The sequence below is a fragment of the Neofelis nebulosa genome, chromosome 2 (assembly GCF_028018385.1).
Source record: "Neofelis nebulosa isolate mNeoNeb1 chromosome 2, mNeoNeb1.pri, whole genome shotgun sequence".
Taxonomy (NCBI): domain Eukaryota; kingdom Metazoa; phylum Chordata; class Mammalia; order Carnivora; family Felidae; genus Neofelis; species Neofelis nebulosa.
In genome coordinates this window covers 67,149,012-67,172,477 of record NC_080783.1, presented here as the reverse complement: position 1 = coordinate 67,172,477, position 23,466 = coordinate 67,149,012, and the positions used below count along the sequence as shown (strand labels likewise).

At 39.7% G+C, this 23,466-nt stretch overlaps 1 protein-coding gene across 3 annotated transcripts in view; it reads left to right on the top strand.

The window, feature by feature from the left end:
- Nucleotides 1-11,413, top strand: part of CSRNP3 (cysteine and serine rich nuclear protein 3) — a 212,609-nt gene extending 201,196 nt beyond the window's left edge. For all 3 annotated transcript variants that reach the window (XM_058715076.1, XM_058715077.1, XM_058715078.1), the window contains one exon: nucleotides 658-11,413. In XM_058715076.1, the coding sequence (XP_058571059.1) occupies nucleotides 658-1,722 (1,065 nt within the window). In that variant the 3' untranslated portion in view covers nucleotides 1,723-11,413. The remainder of the gene's footprint in view (nucleotides 1-657) is intronic.
- Nucleotides 11,414-23,466: the final 12,053 nt, after the last annotated feature.

Sequence of the window (23,466 nt, the reverse complement as noted above, 5' to 3'; positions counted from 1 at the left end):
TGTCACAGCCCTGCAGTACACATTTGTGCACCATGTACCAAGGATCCAAACAAATGAAAAGAAAAACCAATGAGAACGAATTATCAGGCTGCGTGATACTAAGTGGTGTCAATCTGGACACCGCAGGCAAAAGAGTTCATTTTATAATAAGCAAAAGGGGGGGGGGGATGGCTAGTATGGAAAATGTCATATAATTTAGATGATTAAAAATAGCAGGTGGGGATGCAGGGGGGTAAGTTTGTGTAGTTTAAATTGGGCATGTGAGCCGGCATGCAGTAGAAGTGAAGGGAGCTTGGGGGAAAGAATGGACTTGGAAAAAATGGGAGCAAAAATAATAGGATGGAGAGAAGGGAGGGGAGGAGGGGAGGGGAGAATGGAGAAAGAAGGAAGCACGGGCTGGGTCAATGAACTAAAACTCCACACTTAAACAACGATAGCACATTTGTATCTTGAATATAGGTTTTAAAGCTATAGGTTAACTGTTACGTTTGAAGTCTTCACTTCCCCTTTGCAAAGTCTCTTTGCAGTCTCATTGTCATTGGTTCCGGCACAAGTGGGATTAAGCAATCCCGGATTCGAAGGGGTTGCCCGGAGGTACCGGATTTTTATTTGGCTTGTAAGAGTTCCGTGGGGCTAATCTGTGTTCTTCCTTCCAAGGTGGATCGAATGTCTTTCCCATGTGGCTGCACTAAAGAAGGATGTAGTAACACAGCAGGTAGAATTGAATTTAATCCTATCCGTGTCCGGACTCACTTTTTGCACACAATAATGAAACTTGAACTGGAGAAAAACCGAGAGCAGCAAATCCCCGCGCTGAACGGCTGCCACGGTGAGATAAGCGCTCCCAGTAGCTCCATGGGCCCCGTCGCGCACTCCGTAGAGTATTCCATCGCGGACAACTTTGAGATTGAAACCGAGCCCCAGGCCGCAGTGCTGCACCTGCAGTCGGCCGAGGAACTAGACTGCCAGGGAGAGGAGGAGGAGGAGGAGGAGGAGGACGGCAGCAGCTTCTGCAGCGGCGTCACCGACTCCAGCACACAGAGCTTGGCCCCCAGCGAGTCAGACGAGGAGGAGGAGGAGGAGGAAGAGGAGGAGGAGGACGACGACGACGACGACGATGACGACGAGAAAGGGGACAGCTTCGTGGAAGGCTTGGGGACCCATGCGGAAGTCGTGCCTCTTCCTTCCGTCCTCTGCTATTCCGACGGCACGGCGGTTCACGAGAGCCACGCGAAAAACGCTTCTTTTTATGCCAACTCGTCGACCCTGTATTACCAAATAGACAGCCACATTCCAGGAACTCCTAACCAGATCTCCGACAGCTATGCCGAAAGAGATCCTGTTAAGAACGGTACCCTGTCGCTGGTGCCTTACACCATGACCCCGGAGCAATTTGTGGACTATGCCCGGCAAGCGGAAGAGGCCTACGGCCCCTCCCACTACCCCGCCACCAACCCCTCGGTCATCGTGTGCTGCTCCTCTGCGGAGAGTGACGGCGGCGTGCCCTGCAGTAGCTTGTATCCCGAGCACAGGTCCAGTCATCCGCAGGTGGAATTTCACTCGTACTTGAAAGGCCCCTCCCAGGAAGGGTTTGTCTCTACACTGAATGGTGACAGTCACATTGCCGAGCACCCCGCTGAAAGTTCTTTGAGCCTGGCGGAGAAAAGCAGATTGCACGAAGAGTGCATCAAATCACCCGTGGTGGAGACCGTCCCTGTTTAGTAGCGTAAATTATTCTAGGACCAACTCTTCTCTTATTTAAAAGCACTGTATTTAATTGGATTTCCTGGGCCCATGGTTGTTTAAACTGAGGACCAAGAAAACCCGGACTGTGGTGAATCTTCCAGACTGTATTTTGTTTTCTCCTTTCCGGCCACACGACTGTGGCGTTGCACAAATACAGTCTCTGTGAGGATTTTAAAAGATTTCAGACTGTTTTGATAGAAAATGCTAATTAAAAAAAAAAAAAAAAAGCATATCTCACAGTTGCCTACCTGTCAAACTGTGTGAAACCTGCCAAGCTGTGTAGATCAGAGCTTCAAGTTCTGGATTATCGGGCCTGTGCAAGATTGTTGACTAAGACTGGGAAATAATAAGATTTAGAGTCCTAATTTTCGATAAATCTGAAGATGGCGGTGACTTTTTAATGTAAAAGTAATTACTGTAAGAAAAAGAGTTAATCGTTCCATGTGTATTTTATTTATGGTAGTTAGGAGTCATGTTTTGATGAAAATGAACAGCAGCATGTTCTTTTAAGCTGAAGCATAGTTAGCACCACTGAGCATGCCCACATGGATTGCATCTGGAATCCATTCACGTTTTTATGATCATGACTGATCAGATTTGCAAATACTTTCTTAAGGGTGAAATAGGCCTATTTTTGCTATTTTGGACAAATAAATGAGTCTATATGTGCAGGTCCTTACACAGTTTTCTCTAAAGTTAAGAGTTAGGACAATCCTCTGGTGAGGGTCTAGTTCACTGCCCTCCCTCAGTTGACTCCAGAGATGGAGGTAGAAGGAATTGCCTTTCTTTTTAAAACAGCATCATCTTGGTTCTTAGCTTGGACACAGCACCTTTAAACTCTACTCCCCTACATCAAAATGCACTTTAGTGCCCCTTCATGGTACCTTGTGAGGGGTGGGGACTGAGAACTCTTTGAGATGAAAAATTTAGAAAAAAATTTTTTTAATCTGTAACTATTATAAGGTTCATAGAATTAATATAGAGGAATCATCCAATGATAACTTTATGAAGGGAAAATGACCTATTTTCCTTCGCCACTCTGAAGACCTAACTCAGTAAAAGCAGAGGAGGCAGAGGAAACATGGAAGAGACACATCCTCAGCAACCAGCCTTTTCTACAGCGTGATCAATCCATCTCTACAAGATGAGTATGTAAGGAGATTTCCTTTTAGTGACTAGCCGATTGAAGGGGGGGCCTCTACCCAAATACTCAACTAGGCCTTACTTTTCTGAAGCATTTTGATTTCTCTTGCCTGGGACAATTAGCAGAACAGTCCAGAATGCATTGAATACTTCCTAATTACCTCACGTTCTCTTATTAAAGGGGACAGATAGAAATAAAACATGCACTCCCCACCTTTAGATTATCTGCACTTGGTTCGTCGGAGGACTTCTAAGATCCCGTTTTCCTGTACATTAATTTAGGTAACTAAATAGTGTGCTCTACCTTTTTTTTTCCCAATGCAATATGACTATGCTAAATCCGTTTCATATTTTTGACCTTCTGTTGTTACACCGTTTCACATTTTCTGCCTCTTTGAAATGTGGACATGCCTTGCTATTCAGTGACTGCATCGCTAATTCTTATGTCTTTTAGATTTAGATGTTTAGAAATAGGGATATAAATATATTGTAGATCTCGATTCCTTAAAAATTACTATTTTATTTAATTGAACTTAAAAATGTTTGATCTAGAGAAAGTCCTCCAATGGAAAAGTTTCTACTAAAACTTGATTTGGGGAAAACATGTTTACTTGGTAGCTCTTCCAATGTGCAGTTGGCTCCTGCCCTTTCTCTCCCCCACCACAGGGCCAAATTTATAACCGTTCATACTAACATTAAAGGAACTTTGGGTTTGTCCCTACGGAAGTAGCAGTAATGAGGGCAGGGATGTTCCTTTTGAATGATAGATAAGCCCTTTGGGCTAACCAGTTTGAGTTTAGCTCCGATCTCGGTAGTGTATCTCATGTTGTCTACAAAGTTACACTTTTTAGTGCTTGATTTCCAAAATTGTTTCTTTTACCAATACAATCTAAAGAGCACCGGCCCAAAGAAAAATGACAAAAGGCTATTGTTCTTCATGTAGGCATGTGAAAAAAAAATCACACGTGCTATATTTGCTGGACCCTACAAGCCCTTGAAGGATTTACCTGTGAAGCAGTCAGCTTCTTGGAACACAGACTGTGGCAGAATGGAGAAAAAGTGACTCTGGGTGGGGCAAAGGTGAAGGGTAGAATGTCAATCCAGTTTCTGAAAGGATAGATATTTAATTTAGTCCAGCTTTATATTCACTGGAAGGTCGACGCCTACTTGCTTATGTTTGGCTAGGTCTATGTTTTGTAGCTTCATTTCCAAAAGGATGCTTAACCTTGAAACAGACAAATAAAAAAATCAGAGCTCTCTCCCTATTTTTTCCAATTGGGGTTGAAAGTCACTGTGCACAGAAGGATTAACCTTCCAAGCATGAATTCCATTCCAGATTCACATATATGTATAACCTAACCCCTAAACATCTCCCACAAACTACATACACAAATTACCTATTAAAACACTCCCTTATAACACAAATGCACACGCACACACTCACATACACACACTCACACAAACACACACTAGATGTATATCACACCCTGGAGAATGAGAGATTTTAAGCAATGGCCAGTAATGAATACTGTATGTTTTTCCCACCCTAGAATCTGATTGGGTTTTATGATCTAAAAATAAGGTCTAGAAAAGAGGATGATTTGTAAAGCTATAGTTTGAAAATGTTGGGTCAAAGTTGCGTATAATACTAATGATGGAATCATTTCATTGTTACTTCCTTTCCCAGAAAAGCTGAGAGAGCACAGTGTTCCATCTGACTTTTTTTTTCCATTAATAGCCCTCTATTCAACAAAAACTGCCCACATGCCAGGAGAGCGCTGCCGTTTTTTCTAAGCTTTTTAAAATGGGGATCAAGCTAGATGCAGCCAGTTGGGATACTTAAGATCTTTATACTAAGACACAATGACACCTGACCTTCAGCTGTTGTATTTCCCCCGTAGTATATCTAACCAAATTATTGTCTTCTTTTTTTTGACACACGGCTTTTTAGTTGTTCCCTGCCAATGGCAAAGCTTCGTGCTTTGGTCCTGTTGTTTTAGCATCAGCCCTATACTTTTTATTAGGGCTTAAATCCCAGTTATAATCCTGGCCAGATTGATGTGCAAATCAAGTGGCTGGAGCAGCTTGCATTTCCTTTGTCATCCTAGGTTTCCTTTGGGAGAAAGAATCACTGAAAGAGATTAACCTAAATTCCCCACCCCCCATCTCTTAGTCCTTGATTATTAAGACATAAGTAAAATTTGTTCGTGTCTTTTGTTAGTTGGGTAATATAGATACTTTTCAAAAATTAGTCTTTTCTTTGTGATAAAACTATATTTTCCCAGTGCTCCAGCCACATATGAAATGTGAAATTAATATTTATTAGAGTCATAAGATCTTCACAAACATATATGGCCCAGCAATAACCCTTTCCCCCCCCCAAAAAAAAAAAACTAGGAGTTACAGAAACATTGGCCACAAAACAATCAAGAAGCAAAGAGATGATAAGTGGTTCTTTATATTTTTGCACTCTAACAGGTGACTTGTAGGCAAAATTCTGGTTGGGTTATCATTAAACAGGAAAATACATCATGATTTATTCCCTATAAGTTTGATACATCATTGGCTCTTTGATCAAACTTCTGATATTGCACAAATTTATAATCCTTTGGTCTTAATACTTAGAATTTACTAAGTATCAACTCTGTCTTTCAACAAATATTTATAGAATGCTGACTGTTAGAAGAAGTGTTCTAAGTGGTAAAAAGAGGAGGTAAAACACTCCACATTCTAAGAGATCATGATGACGAAGAGGAGTGGCATGAAATAATCAAGCCTCACTGTAATTCTTTTAACGTGTGCTTTTATAATGTGATCTTAGAAAAAGTGAAATCAATTCTTGTCTCATTGTGTGCAAACTGTAACTAAAAGGATACTTCTTTTTCCTAAATTAATGCAACTCACTGGATGATCTTTTTTCCTCTTCCCCTATCCGAAATTTCTGAATTAAATAGACTCAGCTAGAAGAACTGAATCGAATGAAAAAGAGATTTTCAGCTAATTGCTTCTTCGGTGTTAGGTCTCTATAAGTGAGACTAAATTTATACTAGCAAACTCCTACCAGATAGTTTCAAGAGCTGGTTGACTCATACATAAACCAGGAAACATTTCAGGAAAACTTTGAGACAATGATGTGGAACACAATCACTTTTACTTCTATTTATATACAGCTTAAAAAATTAGCAAAACCATAGTTCCAAATTCCAAAGGTATTGCCTTGTATATAGCCTGTAGAAAAGAGAGGTCATTCAACCCACCTCACTTGTAGCTGGGGTTACAAAACCATCGCCAGCAGGTGGAAAGTGGACATTCTCAGAAGTCAGAGACTACTTTTCAAAAAGGTACCATGAAGTCGTCCATTTCTCCAGATAGGACTAAAAACGACATCTGTTCCTTATTCTCTCACAGAAGAGTCATTACTGTAGTCAGTGTATAAAATACCAACCTTGAGCGGGAAGTACCTTCTTGCTTTCAAAGGCAAGACTTGACTGTAGTTTGAAACCAGAGCTATGTATTCTTACCACAACCAACATGGGAAGTTTAAAGCCTTAATCACTCTTAGTTCTAACACAAATTTGCAACTTCTGATTACATTATTCTTTCTGAGATCTGCTAACTTGTGCTCAAGTAACTCATATGCCTAAGCCAAATACCACAGCTTTGCACAAATACCACTGCTCAACAGATGTTTTCTGTACCATTAAAGCATTTAATTGACTTAATTTAACTGAATATCAGCAATTTAAAAGCCCACTAAAATTATGAAAGTGTCAGGGCGGGATGAGAATGGAATATAAGCATAATAAATAAGTGGTAGTGTCTCCCAGGAACCATAAAGTTTCAGCAAAGCTGAACAGCTAGAAGTTTAACCAGAAAACTAGATGGCAGATGGCAGCCTGAAACCTAGAAGGGCAGTGACAATGTGGAAACTCAGAGGCCAGTTGGTGTTCATATGGGCTGTCCACCAACCTCATCGATTACGTCTTCCTATCTAAAAATCATTTGATGCTTGCTTTAAAAAATAAAAGCACTGAGCTGTAATATGCTAAAGAAACTATTTTTAAGATTTAGACACATTTTATATTAAAATGACTGACAGACTATTGTCAAAAGTGATGAATATGGAAATAAAAGAGCTCTTTAATATTTTACCTGTCAAATCTGCATATTTAATGTGACTTTTTAAAATAGTCACTTCTAAGTTTCACTTCAACTGCTCTCAGCTTTCATACTAGACCATGAGACCCCCTTCCAACCAACCAGTGAAAGTGGGGGAGGGGGTTCGTTTGTTTTCTTTCTTATCAGAAATTCACATTCAAAAGTTGGTATGACCTGGGTTTTGCCTGGTGAGTGGTCTTGGGGTCAGTCTATCTAACTTGGCGCGCTGCCTGACGGTGGTAATTCAGACAGAATAATTGGAAGCAGGAAGGTGAATACGACCAGATTCAAAGCCTAAAACAGTTCATTCTTTATATTCAATTACTGTAATCTAATTAACATATAGCCTGGAGTTTTAGTAAATACAGGTACATGTAGCTTTCATGGAAAATGAAGTAATTTCAAAAATGTAAGTCATATCGTTGACTACTTTCTTCCACTCGTGATAAATACATACAGGGTAAAATTGTTTCTTCTTTGATACTTTATACTTGCTTATAATTCAAGAAAAGCCAACTCTAGTGTGTCATTTTATTTTATCTCATAAGTTTCTGGCAGAACTAAAGTTTCAAGAGAATATGACAGAATTTATTTTGGACAATATTTGCGTTGAATGTGCTAATGATGTCATTCCTTTTTTTGGATTACTCACTACCACAGTGATAATCAAATCAGTTCAATAACTCTCATTTTAGTGACATGTATGAGGCCATTTAAATATTCTAAGGTAATGTATATTGATTCAAAGGATTTAGGAAAAGACAAATTTATGGTAGAAATTTGCCTTGCCTGTGTCTAAGTTAATTTACGTGACCTGATTGAATGCTTCTAGTTGTAATTTTGGAATAACTTTTTTGTTAGCTATCCCTTTCCTTCTGCTTTTGGCTTTCTCCTAATATTTTTATCTGACTTGGGAGGATCTTAAAAGTTATTTATCAATGAGTATTTGGAAGGAAACTGATTTAGAAAATATCTCTTTAAAAATTATCCAGGAGCTTCTGTCACCAGAGATCTTTATCAAGTCTTACTGCCATGCTAGGTAAGACCACAAACACCCTTGTCAGGGATGTGGCCACCAAAAATGGTTTTGCTGTTGTCTCTACATGGGAAACCTATTAAAAACTAGGTAGAATTTTTCAACTTTAACATAATTTATTCAATTTTGTTTTGCTTCTCCTTTTTATGTCGGTCACCAGGCTTTTCTTCTTAGCTGCAAAGAAAGCCACCCATCTCTAAAACAAATTCAAAGATCTATATGCCACTTTGAAATTTTATTTAAATATAAAAGGAAAAGAAGGAATAAAATAAAACCAAAATCTGAATTCCCCTAAAGAGGGAAAACCTAAATATCAAAACCTAAGAAATGAATTGCCTGAGGTTATTTTTTTAATTAAGTGTTGATCCTCAGATGATGTAATGATACCCAAATAATATCTGAACTTGATAGATTTTACGTTTTAGTAGTTGGCACAGTGAATTCTTTTGTACCATAATCAAATAGCCTCCACTGCCAAAGGTTATGGTCTGAATCTTGATTCATTAGGGACTAGTCATGCTAAATGGGTATCTTAGACTAGTTTAATCTTTTCAAGGATACTCACAACGGCCAACTGCGTCTGAATAATGAAAAGTTTGAGATTCTTGTGTATTCTTCAAATTTTATAGTCCTGAGACTAGAAGAGATCTCCTGAGGTCATCTGGCTCATCCATCTCTCTCCAGGGAGGACTGTCATTCAGGCATGCCCCACAGGATAGATACCCATCTATTCTTAACATCTCTAGGGAAAGCGGTTTCCTTGGCAACACAATCCAGTTCTCTTGGGTTTTTCTCACAATAAGAAAATATCTTGGCCAGTCTTTGTGGGCTAGGCACCTGGCAACAGTTGTGGTGATTTGGGTCATTGTACTGGCAGACTCAAAGGACATTGGGTTTTCCCTTACTTTGATGATTATTGTATTTGATGACTCCATAAGTCTCCTAAGAAATCAGATTTTTTAAAACTACAGATATGAGTATTGAGACAATGCTCAATAATATAACCTGCCTCCAACAAATATGACAGTCATTGTTTTTTCTTTTTATTTTATTTTTATTTTATCTGTGTTCACCATTGCCGTAATGTCAGGACGTAATGTCAAGAAAATGACTATTTCAGATCCCCAGTGACAGACATCAGAGTTAGGACCAAATGACTTGACTTGCTTAATTTTCTGAGAAGTTACAATTACATAAGTGAGCATTTTCTACCTTCTTGCTTCTAAATAAGTACCTTCTTGTTAATCTTTCTTTACCCTAAAATGACAAATGAGAATCTCAAGCTTTTCCACTCCTTCTGGGGAAGATGTGACTAGTTTTGGAGAGTCTGCTGTGGAATAAAATGCCTCCAGAGAATTACTCAGCCACCATTTGATCCCAGCCTTTGTCCCCGTGCTATTTAAACAATAGTTGCCTGCCTTCTCAGGGATCAGCAGAATTCTGAATTAAAAATTTGTCACCTTGACAAGGCCTGAAATCGAAGGGAGGAGTCTGGGAGGAGGGTGATTTTTTTTTTTTTCCTGATTACATCACTTGACCCAAGCACCCAAGCACTGCAGCTTTCAGAGCATCTTCTGTTTGCTCAGAGTTGTTTCCAACTCAGAGTCAGAACTAACTGGAAGATGAGGAGCACTCCTGAAACCAATGTTTCTTTTCTCCATGGGATTTTTTTCAATCCAGATACAGCTGCTTATCTCCCCAACTCGGATGCTCTTGTGAAATGACAGCCACATCAGTGTGGTTGTTCCCCACAAAAACTACTAGGGGAAATAACCCTTTTTGCTTTAAAAAAAAAAAAAAGCTATAGAATGTTTATGTAAAGAATGTTGAATAATTTGGCCCATGTTTTAATTGACTCTAGACACCTCTATGGAAATAAGTCTGAGGCGTAGTTTGTGAAACATGTTTCAAAAGTGTTTGATGTAAAATAAATGCTAGACATTTACAGTACAGACATAGTTTAAAAAATTAAAAACCTGTAGATTACAACTCTGTTCCTAAGAACCTCAGCCTTTATTGTGTCTTAGTAAAGTTGATCTGCTTTCATTTTAGTTTATTGCATTTCTGGTGTAATAGCCTCTTAAGATAGAACTATTAATACATATGTACTGGTTAATGCCTGTTAATGCAGAAAATGGCACTTTGTTATTTCAATGTGTTTCCCTCAGTGTCACAGGGTATATCAATTTGATAGGAAAAGGTCATTTGACATTGGTCAAAAATGCATTTTCCCCATTTAAAATATATATGTATGATTGGTTGCGTAGACAAATGGCACCTTTTGCAGTATCTTTATCTTGATCATAGTCGTAGATGTCAACTGTGTCTCCACTTTCCAGCTGCCATAGAAATTTGGAACATTTGCAAATTCTGGTGAAATCGAGTGAGCTGAATGTAATGGTAGATCAAATAATCCAAAGGACTTGAGTGTTATCCTTCAGTCTGTGTTGAACCATTCGGACATTGGGAATGGTCTTTACACAAGGGAAGTCTTTTGAGAGTGTTTTTTGGTTTGGTTTGGTTTTTTGTTTTTTTGCTGACAAAAAAACAATTTAAAAACTCAGTGAGGTAAACTCACTGTAACATATTTTTTGACATTGTGATTGGTTTTATCTCTTAGTTGATTTCTGTTACGACTTTTACTCAACTTCAACAGTATTTCAATAGACATTTTATTACTGTTATGTCCAATTTAATCACTTAGAAAGGTTGAAAGGGAAAAAAAATCAAACAACAGTTCATACATACAATCACTTTACACTAAAACGTCATATTGTGTGTCACACAGTTTCTAGATTGATTTCTCTTGTGTATAAGTTATAACATCAAAGATGCCAAAGGGTATATTAAATAAGCTACAATAATATTCAACAGAACTTAACCTGGACCTTATGTTGTAATAATTTATTCATATTAGATGTAGTCTTCTGTATTTATATTTTCAGTATTTATTATGAATGACATGGAAATTCGTGTATTTATTGTGGCTTTTTATTGCAGTGTGTTTATATATATATATATATATATATATATCACAAATAAGCATTTTTAAGTCTTATCCTTAAGTTTCTTTTATTAGTGGCACTTGTATTATGCTGTACTTTTTATTATATATTGTACAATATCTTGTCCATTTGTTTGCAGCAGAGTAAAACCGGTTTCTAAGTTGTATCTACTGTTGCATTCTTTTACATGTCATGTAAGCCCTTTGTTCTTTCATACTGAGCTGTCACAAAACACATAATACCTCCCTCTGTGTAACAGATACAGTCTTGAAGGTTGTGTGAAACCAGTTCCTGTGAATGGCCTATTACATTATTATCATCTCAATGATGTGTTAACTTTTTATTTGATTGATCCCTAAGTGGAGACACACAACATTTTTCCTCCTCAACTATTCAGCTTCTTCATCAAGTAATGATGTGTAAACAAATGAAATTTGGGAGGATGTTTTGACAAAGACAAACCCAGTCTCCTGTAAGTAGTATCCTGTAATATACCTGTTTGGTAGTAGTTTTGTTTCACTTTGCTTAAAGCAGAATCTGTCTGATTTGATGTTTAGGCTATTTGTGTACACATAGGTGCATATAAATGCTACCTGTTTGGTAATGCTGAATTAAGGTAACCTTCTATTGGCAATAGAACGAAGAGAAAATGGAACCTTCCTTGTCTATTGTATGCGAGTCACAGTCCTCAAACAACTTGTTTTCTTACTTCTGGACACTAGATTTATATTTTTGAAAGTGCAATAATAATACGTGATTGTATGAACATCATACAAGCTCAAATTTGATCGTGTTGCTCCCTTACTTAAAGTATCTCCTGTGATCGTCCTTCCTCACTGCCACCAGATAAAATCCAAACTCTGTGAACACAAGGTCGCCTGAAATCTGGGTACAACAAGCGTTTCCACCCTTTTCGCTCATCAAATTCTCTCTCTCTTTATTGCCTGTTCATTTATTTTGAGACAGAGAGAACAAAAAAGAAAACACGAGCAGGGGAGGGGCAGAGAGAGAGGAGAGAGAGGATCCTGAACAGTCTCCGCACTAACAGTGCGGGGCTTGAGCTCATGACCTGGGCCGAAATCGGGTTGGCTGCTTAACTGACTGAGCCACCAGGTACCCCCATCAAACTCTCTTTGCTTCTCAACCCTTCCTCTGCCCACAAGACAGACTGCTTAGACCTTGTCTGCTACTCCATTTTTCACCACTGCCTCTGTTCAGCACGCCCTTTTTGTCTAGAACATACACCCCACAGCCCTATCCTGACAGCATAATTCTAATGACCGTCTGCTTGTTTTTCAAGAGAAAACTCAAATGTGTCTTCCTTTCTGTTGATTCTGAGACTGGATTACCTGCTATTTTATACCCAATGCAGACATTTCCTTTCAAGTCCCACTGCACGCATTTATGTACCTACTCCCTCTACAGGACTCCTTGAGAACAGAAAATTTGTCTCTACTCGCCATATCTTTGGCTTTCAGTTTAGTGCCTGGAACATAATAGATACTTAAAATGTTTCCTGATATATTTGCAGTACAATAATGAAGGGTGCATTTATAAGAGTTTGGATGAGGGGAAGATGGCTGGCTGAAAGAGGAGAAGGAGTTAGATTCAAGGGGAGGGAATATTTAAGCTGGTAAGAGACATTCCAGATTCTACTTTATGGTTCAGTCTGAGTCAGGACCAAGTCACCCCCTTCTGTGCAGAGCAGAGGGACATTGCTAAGAACAGACGATTTACCTTTGGAACAAATGAGCAATCAGATGAGAATCAATTCAGATACTGCAAAGCTCTAAGGACCAGTCCAAAGAATCTGACTTGTATCCTTAGGGAAATAAGAAAATCTAAAAATATCATGGAATCAGAGTGGTTGCAGTACATAGTTGGTTTGGGAAGATGGGAATGCCAGAGTAAAAATCTCTGTAGTGATTGCAGTTCCTATTCTTCAAAAAATAGTTGTTGAGGACCTACTCTGTCCAGAACCCAGTGCTAGAGAATGAGGGGGCAATGGTGCACAAGACAGACAGGGTCCCTCTAGACAAACAAGGATAGAAGTTTGGTGATTATGGTGAAGAAAAGGTCAGTTATTTCAAAGCCTATTTAGGTGTGAGAGAGTAACAAGATTATGAGTTTAAATACTGTAGGTGAAGTAAGAGAAAAGATTTAAGAGCATAGATATATCATTTACAGAAGTTAGCAAGAAGGAAGACATGTTCCTCTTGGACGTTGCATTGATCCTGGAATACTTAATGAACATAACAAATGACAGAAGGAAATAGGAGTCCAGAGCTTAAAGATATAAGATTGGTGAATAAGTGTTTGTTTAGAGGAGAATACAGGTTTCCCCTGCTATCTGAAAGTAGAGCATTCCCATGAAACCTTTCATAAGCTGGAATGGCAGGACATGAAGAAGTAATTGCCATTTCATAAAATCAAATACCTCTTCAGAGTTCTCTTGGTTATCAAAAACAGATACTAGTATAGGTCTTTCACAGAAATGACGTAGAACTTTCAGAGAGTGGGGGAAACCTGTATATATAGAGAAAAAAGAGTATGATGGAGAGGATGGAACATTTCAGAGGTGTTGCAGGTTGTGTTCTCCAGAAATGGATGCTGAGATGGAGGTTAGCAAGCCATGTGTTTATTAGGGAGCAATACTTGTGGAAGCTAGGGGCAGGAAGCAGATCAGGAAGAGGGAGAAATCAAGCTATGGTGCAGACCCGACAAAGCCCCAGCCCGGCTACCCGCACTGGGTTGCTACAGAGCATAAGTGGCTCCTATGAGCCTGGTGGGCTGAAAATGACGGGACCGTTACAGAGAGTTGCAATCAGTCACTGGGTATAGTCCACCCCAGAAAGGGAGTGCTCTGGGGTGAGTTGGCACTCTATAGTAGAGGAGCACTCTCAGAAGCTGGGAAAGTCCTTCTTTGAAGAGAAACCCTTGAAGCTGGCATAGCTCTATGTCTTCCACATTCCATCCCTCAGATCCCCTGCTTCATTTAAATTTCAGTAAGCAGGTCTTCCAGGATTCTGGAAAACTTAGAAGAGTTTGGTTAGTGGAATAAACTACAGTCCCTGCCACCCTAGCCGGTCTTAGAACCAGAACTGATACTCATCATCTCCATCTTTCACTATAAATTCTACATTCTCTTCAGCTTCAGCAACCACTTCTTCTGGTCTCGGTGGCTTACCTAGTAGTATGACCCAGACCCAAGAGGCATCTAAATGGTTATTCCTTCTGGCTCCCATTGTAGAACATCTTCCCTACCTCTTCCTGATGATCAAGGTCAGTTACCTCTACCAAGACGGTGATTCTTCTCCCTGTCCAAAATGCCCAGGCAGCAACAGGAGCTTAAGTACTGTGGGAATCTTTAGCCCCCTAATAGAAGTGTGCCCTGAGAACAGGATCTTCAATCTGGCAGACCCTATAGAATGGTAGGGTAGAAAGAGCAGTTTTCCCCAACGGGTCATGTTAAATGGGTCCACTTCTGCTTTCACCCTGTGGAAGGAAGCTATGCCTTGATATAAACTGAAAAGATCCCCTGTTGGTTGCCCATCTACTTTGTAGGTATACCAGTTTCTATTAACTGTTTCCATAACTCTTTGTGGGTCAGGATTCCTCGGCTGCTAGTCTAACTCTGTTGCTCATTATAATTGCATCCTCCTTGCTTTTAGCACTTATCTGTCACCACCTATCCTCTATTGTTTTACATTCTATCATCCCCATTGGCCTACTACTTTAGGAAGGAAATGTCTATGCTCCATATAGCACCAGTTAAGGAATCCACATTACCAGCCAAGGGGTAAGTGCAACTCCAAAACTCCATCTTATTAACTGATTTTTTGGACCATTCCTGGTACCAAATGTCAGATTGAGTTTTCTAGAAGCTGACTCTAAAATGGAGATTGACATGCAGGATATTTATTAGGTATGAACACCTGTGGGAGCAAGGATGAAAAGCAATTGAACAGAGGGATATGTTGAATGGTGACGCAGGTCTGACGAAGCCTCAGCCCAACTCACAGGGAGCTCCAGAACCAATATCGCTCACTGGAGTTGTTCTGTAATGAGCCCAAAATGTTAGATCTTTATGTCCCTGCCATGATCAGTCATTGGATATGAGTACCTCAGGTAGGGTGTGCTTTTGAGCAAGGCATCTCTCTGCAGCTAAGGTCATCCCCAAAAGAGAGATAAGTCAGCCCTGATATGAATTTGGGTGGTAAATCTCCATGCCCATCACATGGAAGAAGAAGGAGGAGGAGGAGGAGGAGGAGGAGGAGGAAAAGAAGACATGTAGCAGTTAAGATATCAATGTAAAATCTGAACTTAGATTTAAAAAACGAACACATAAGGGAGCCTGGGTAGCTCAGTGTGTTAAGCATCCAACTCTTGGTTTCAGCTCAGGGTGTGATCTCAGTTTCCTGAGTTTGAGCCTCGCTTCCAGCTGCTTGGGATTCTCTCTCTCCATTTCTCTCTGCCTCTCCCCCACTTGTGCTGTCTCTATCTCTCTTAAAATAAATAAATAAACTTAAAAAAATGAATACATATATTTACCATCCCTACGGTTAGGAGCTATCTTTGTTGGAATTTCCCAACAAAATCTCCAGTAATGTACTTTCTCATAGATGTTTTCTATGCCCAAGTTCCCTATGATTACCACCACCCTGTCAGTACCCTGCTTCTTTGTCAAGTTCTCACTGGTAAAGCAAAGCAGCAAGCCAATTACTGAGATCATTCAGATGAAAATTTTACTTTTGCCTGAATTAGCCAGAGAATTGAAGCATAAATAGACCTTTTCACTTGACTGATTGAGATAATTGCCTCACTTTTCTAGGGGAGACCTATAGCTGGGAGGCTGTGTTTGGTCACCAAAACATGTTTGTAATACGCATTATTGACTTTTCTTGAAACAACTATGCTTGGCTAGGTGCCACACTCAAACGCTTGCCCTCATGTCTTCAGGTGTCTGAAACAATACTCAGCAATACCATACCATGGAGAACTCAATGCTCGAATTCTTTCATTTTGGGCAAGCCCCCAAACACACCAGCTCAGACCTCCAGAAGGGGTAAAATGACATCTAGGGGGGTCTGGGAGGAGGCGGCTGGGCAGAGGGTTGGTTCAGTGGATAAGAAGCAGGAAGTGAGAATTAGCTTCAGATGCATGGGAACAAATGGCTTTTCCTGAAAGGAGTGGGTAGGTGGACTTAAAAGAAACATGTAATTTCCATTTATTATTGGAGGGGTGAGAGGAGTTAATAAAGAGACCTGAACAGGGGCAGACATTAGAGCATCAGCAGGACTCAGATCACAGCCTTTGGCCTGGATCCTATGTAATAGAAGCTTTTTCTAACAGCATGGGACCTGGGGAAAGAGAGATTCCAAAGAAACAGCACAGCATCTGAGCTTTTCTGCGGCGTTGGTGGCCTGCCGCTTCGCCAGCATGGTCAGTGATGACCTAGAAAATTCACTGAAGAGCAAGATACGCATTCGAAAAAACCCTCACAAACTTGAATTCTAGGAGAAATGGTTGGCATGTGTCTGTAATTACTTTGTGATGGCTCCCCTTACTGGCCAACTAGCAGAACGTCTTAGATTCGGAAGATGAGTGGAAGGACACACCACACGGACGCATCCTGCTTAACTTCTAAGTTGCCTGCATTAAAAAACTAATAAAAAAAACCCATTTTTTAAATGATGCTAAAGTAGATTTTATTTTCTGAGTATCAAGGTAAATGAAAGGAAGTCTCAGCCACGGAATTTATATTTATTTATCTTCAGTGGGTGTTTAAAAAGTTCAGTGTTAGGATTTATGATTATAAAATAATATGACTGCTTTAAACCTTTTAATTTGTTAAACTTCTGTATCACATCTAAGTTTTAAAACTATTTTGAGGTGATAGATGAGATATACACACAAGCACACTCATACAGACACACACACACACACACACACACACATCAGAGGTGATAGATGAGATATACACACAAGCACACTCACACACACACACACACACACACACACACACACACACCAGAATTGATATATCTAAGTGAGCTGCTTTCCTGGGGAGACACAATAAGGAGGCTGGCATTGTTCAAAGCTGTCTCGAATTTCATTGTTAAAAAACTTGTTTGGCACAGAGCTTTAATTGCGACAAATTTTAAATCTTTAAAAATCTATTGGGCTTTTTTTTTTTAACATCCATGTCATTCAGAATCAATTATGATGAAACGCTGATGAGCTAACTAGTAAAGTTAAACACCAGTGTCTGTAACATAACAAAAATAAAATATATGTCTTCCAAATTGTTCCCCAGGATTCCCCCCCTCCCCGGAGTAATATTCAAAATGTCAGATAATATACTAAATATATATCCCCTACCTTTCCCATAGTTTATGCATGTGGCTATTAAGTTAAATAAAAGAACAAATATTTAATTAAAATTTTTAAAAACAACCTTATATATAGGTATCACCAAATGTTTTTATGTGCATTTGGCATTAAGAAGTTTGAGAAAACCAATTCAGTCACTAGTCCAGGGCTAATTTTTTGCATTGATCTAAGCCAAGACTAATAAATCTTGCTTGCAAGACAAAAGATACTGGTATGAAGGAAAGAAAAAAAAAAAAACACCATTAAACTGATTATTTTATTTAAACTGATCCTACAATAGATGAAGATATCCTAAAATTAAGTTTACATTGAATTGTTCATTCTCATCAGATTATCCACTCTTTCAGTTCTTTTTTTCTTTATTTTTACTTTAGTACATCCATTGTATTAGTTAAAGGATTCGACGTGATGCTGTGTTGAGAGCAAATAAACCCCTAAATCTCAACGGTTTAAAATCTGGTCTCACTTCAGGTCCATCTTAAACAGGCGAGGTGCTCCGCTCCAAGTTGTCCTTGCTGTGGCATGGAGACTGGTGAAGATTTCACCATCTGAAACATTGCCTGTATGGGGAGGAACTGTAGCTGACCACACTCTGCTTCTTGAAGGTTTCTAGCTAGAAGTCACACACGTCACTTCCATTACCATTGCACTGGTCAAAATAAATCTAACGGACAGAACCTAGAATTGCATTTTACTTCCTATTGTCTCACCTGATTCCCAACAAAGATGCGTTAATTATAAAAAAAAAAAAAAAAAAAAAAAAGGAGGCAGGGAGGGGGTTGGATAATGCCTCCTACTACGTGCTGGGAAGAACAGAAATTGGTGAACAGTACCAATAACCAATAACTACCAATAACATCACTAAACAAGGAACTTTATATTTTGATTTTTTTTCTCTTTTTTTGGTTAACAGCAAGAGGCTTAACGTTGTATTTGCTGATTAGGTTTAATATCTGAATTTCTTTCTGAGTCTTACTTTTTACTGCAATAAATTGTGCTTACATAGAGCTCTCTGGGGATTTCGCAGTGATTAATTAGACTGTGGTTAGGGCCACTCAGGATGGGTGTGGGGAGTGGGGCTACTGCGTGAGAGCAGCCGTTTGAGGGCTCCCACCTCAATCTTGAGCGTTACCATGGTGACAGCTGCCGTGGGAACCCACTGGGAGCCCAGTAGGCACGCTGGCTGCCAGACCTTTGTGTCAGACAGTGTACTATCCCCAGCCTTTCAGAATCAGTATAATGAACTCTTTGGCCAGGGTGTTTCTGCTCACTAACCTAGGGGACACTTTATTCTTGCTCGAACTGTCACTTGCCAGATGTCAGTTTAGAAAGACAAACTATTTTCCCCTTCTTCCTGTGCTCTTTCTCTCAGCTTATTTTCACATCACACCACCATCATTTTTTTCTCACTTTATTGCTCTGAAAGTAACAGTTATTAATAGGGAAACTCATAAATTCAGATACAGTGGAAAATCCAAAGAAACAAATCGGGCCTCTGACACAGCACTGACCAATAGAACTTTCTGTGATGATGGAAATGTTCCGCATCCATGCTGTTCAGTGCGGTAGCCACTGGTCACGTACAGCTAGTCAGCATTGTAAGCGTGGACAGTTCAACTGAGTACCTTTTTAGATTTACTTAATCTAATTCCTTTTCGTTTTAATTTAAATAGCTACATGCGGCTAGGACTGTTTTATTGAACAATACAGTTCTAGAATCATATTTAAGCCCGGTGAGTCGTCTGGCCAGGGAGGATCCATCCTCAGCAGGTTCCTCTCGTTTGAACTAGCATGTTTATTATCTGCTCTAAAGCATATTATTGTTATTGCCACATAAGGTATGCCTTGGCCTGCACTAACCGCCTCTCGTAAATTTAATCATACGGCTAAAGAAAGAGGAGCGAAAGGAGACATGATGATTTGGGCCATTACAGGTAATCATCATCTAGAAGCAACCCTTAAGGGGAAAGATGTTACTGTTTCTAAATAACATATTGGCCACATTACTGTGATTCTGCAAAAGAACCAGATTCTAACTAGAAGTCATCGGTTCTAGCCCCAGATTTTATGCTAGTTGACTGTATTACTCAGAAAATACACACAGCAGGGGCGCCTGGGTGGCTCAGTCGGTTAAGCATCCGACTTCCGCTCAGGTCATGATCTCGTGGTTTGTGAGTTCGAGCCCCCCTGTCGGGCTCTGTGCTGACAGCTCCAAGCCTGGAGCCTGCCTCAGAGTCTGTGACTCCCTCTCTCTCTGCCCCTCCCCCCCCCCCCCCCCCCCGTGTCTCTCAAAAAGTGAATAAATGTAAAAAAAAAAATCGTTAAAGAAAAGACACACAGCAAAGGGTTTGGGGCCTAAAAAAATCCTTCTCTGTATGAAAAAGAAGACAATAATATTTACTGTGTGTTTAATAATATGACAGAGCTTTTAAGTCTCCTTTATTCCTTTAAACAAATTCATAAATTAGGTATTATTATGTACATTATACAGCGGAGGAAATTGAAGCTTAGGAAGGTTAAGTGATTTACATTTCCTAGTTAGTAATTGAAAGAACCAAAAGTCATTCAAACCCGAGTCTGTCTCCAAAGCCCAACATCTTCCTACAAAATCTCATTAGAATAGGTCTAACATCCCTTTTAATTCTTATCATTGAGGTAAGTGCCATGTATTTAACATATTGAGTGAACTTTGAATATAACGAAATGTAGAATTCTTGTCTGTACTCCTTTTTTAAAAACATGATAATGACTAATTTTTCAGACACTTCCTAACCTGGACTCATCTATGATGCCCTTATCCAGTGGCTTTCAAACCTAGCCTCACATTAGAATTATTTGGAGAGTTTTAAAAGATACTGATGCCAGGGATCCTTCTCAAACCAATTAAATCAGAATCTCCAGGAGGAATAGGTCCCAAGGGTAATTTGTTTCAAGAAGCTCAAATGGTTCCAATGTGCGGGTGGGGCTGAGAACTGATGTGTCAGATGTGGACTCGGCAGAAACCTGGCTCTCTTGAGCCACCTGCTAGATCTTGAGCCACCTCCTGCCTCCAGGAGAAAGCCCCTTGGCATCTTGGTCGATATGTTTCGTTTTGTGGACTCACCGCTAGAGGAGACGATCGAGTTAAGATGGGAAACACATCTCACGCAAACAAGCTTCTTCTGACCACTGACTACCCATGAAGCGAGGACTTTTCATTCTCAGCCTTGAGGCTCAGAAGCCTCTGTCACATGCAAAACGGGAAGGAAAGTAGTGGAAAGAGAGTAATTACCTGATGGAAGAAGGAAGGACATACCAGCTTCGTTCTGAATTCCTTTCCGTGTGCCTGGTGCTGTAGCAGTGCATGTCTATTTTCAGTTTGCTGCAGGGTTTGAAAGGCTTCCCAGCTGGCAGGTAATGCCATAGGAATGCAGGTATTCTGAAGCAGGATTCTCTCAAGGAGCCAAGGAGTTTAATAACTAGGGTAGCTCATAGACTAGAAACGCAGGCTTGCCCATACTATCACACCTAAACCAACTGCCTTTTGTTTTTCTTTGACCCAAGTTCTATGCAATTTACACACACACACACACACACACACACAAAGCAACTGTACACAAACATTCAGTAGCCCTACACACAACTCTCACGTGACTTTAAAGAGCTCAAAGTTTATATTAAAATGCTGTTTTACTGATTTCACTCTCATACTATCCTCAAAACTCCTCAGTGACATGGATTTCTCACAGCAGCGATTCATAAACTTGGAGAGTCTTGTTCAAAATGCATATTCCTGGGCCCCGCTCCTGGAGGTGTAGAAAGGAGCCCATTTGAAATCTGTGTATTTTAGAGATGCTGGTAAACTGTTTCCGGTGATCGTGATAGGCTCAATAATGGTCCTCCAGAGATGTCCCTATTGTAATCCTCAGAACCTGCGAATAAATTAGCTTAAATGACAAAAGGATCTTTGCAGATGTAATGAGGTTAAGGATCTTTAGGTGGGAAGAAAATCCTGGTTATCCACGTGGCACCAATGTCATCCAAAGGCCCTAATCAGAGGGATGCAGGAGAATCAAAGCCAAAAAAGGAGGTGTGACAGTGAGACCAGTGGTTGCAGTGATGTCCTTTGACGATGGAAGAAGGAGCCATGAGCCTTAGAATATAGACAGTCTCTAGAAGCTGGAAAGGCAAGGGAACAGATCTCAGATCATCTCTTGAAGACTCCGGGAGAAATGCTGCTCTGCCAGCATCTTGATTTTAGACTTCTGATCTCTAGAACTGTAAAATAATAAATTTTTGTTGCTGTAAGCCACTAAGTCTATGGTAATTTGATACAGCAGTAATAGGAAACTAATACATGAAATACAACATTAACCCAAATAAAACACTTTCTAGATAAATCAACTTCAATGCCTCTTTTCCTATAATGAAAAGGAACCTAGAACACAAAGAGTGCAGTAAATTACCCAACTTCACTCAGGCATTTAGAGAAAGTCCAGGATAAAAGTGGAATTCTCTTAGTTTGGTTCTACTTTGTCCTAGCATTCAGGGTGTCCTCAATCTAGCCCACATATTCCTATTATTCCTCTATCCTTACCCCTATGGACAAGCAAACTAGTAGACACATTTTTCCCCCTGAATAAGCAGCATAATTTGAGTTTTACTCCCTGTATATTTAGACTTCCCTCTTCCTTAAGTCCTTGCATTCTTAAACATTAAGGTTCATTCAGCATCAGTCCTGCGTCTCCCGAGCTATCCCCGAGCATCAGATGAGCACTGACCTTTAACCTCTTTGGTGTAGTTGCAGCTGCTCTTTAGAGAACAGGATGAAGAATCCCCAGTTAATCTATTTATTCTGCAGGGTGATGATCTGATTGACTCTGGGCTTGCAGATACTCCCTTAAGTAACAGTGCGGCAGGAATGGTTGACTAAAGACCTTTAATCCAAGTCGAGCACCTCGATTTTCAAGTTCCACTTTTTTATGAATTATATTTAACTGACTCAGTGACTTTTTAATAAATAATAAATAACAAATAATAATAAATAACAAACTTGAATTACTTGTTTTGTTAGTGGAAATAGACATCTTCCTTGTTCAACAATTACAGTCTTCCCAGTTACTTGAATTTATAGATGGCAACCTCAACGTTTACCTACCAGGGGAGTAACACAGCCTTTTTAAATATACATCTTATCGAGACATAATTCACATACCATAAACTTCACCATTTCAAAGTCGTTTCTAATATATTTACAGAGTTGTACAACCATCACCACTCCTTCTGGGACATTTCCATCACCCCCAAAAGATGAATAGACACTTTAACCATGAAAAGATATTCCCCATTCTCCTTGCTTCCCAGCCCTTCCCCAGCCCCTGACAACCACTAATCGATTTTATCTCTCTATGGATTTGCCTAGTTCATGTAAATTAAATCAGCCAATAAGAGGTCTTTGCAGCTGGCTTGCTTTACTAAGCTTACTGTTTTTAAGGTTCATCCATAAATATATCAGAATATCATTTCTTGTTATGACTGAATAATATTCTCCTATATGGACATACCACATTTTTTCAATCCATTCGCCAGCTGATGGATATTTGGGTTGCCTCCGCTTATTAGGTAATATGAATAATGTTACTATAATGTTACAATTTTTAGTGTGTGAAAATATGTTTTCAATTCTATTGGGTATATGCCTAGGAGTAGAATTGTTGGATCATATGAAAATATATGTATAACTTTTTGAGGTATTGCCAAACCGTTTCATACTGCTTTGGTGACCACACCATTTTACATTCTCACCAGCAATATATACAGATTCCAATTTCTCCGCATCTTTTCCAACCCTTGTTATTTTCCTTTTTTATTTTAATTGCAGCCTTTCTGGTGGGTAGGCAGTGGTATCTTATTGTGGGTTTTTTTTTTTTAATGTTTACTTATTTTTGACAGAGAGAAAGAGACAGAGCATGAACAGGGGAGGGGCAGAGAGAGAGGGAAACACAG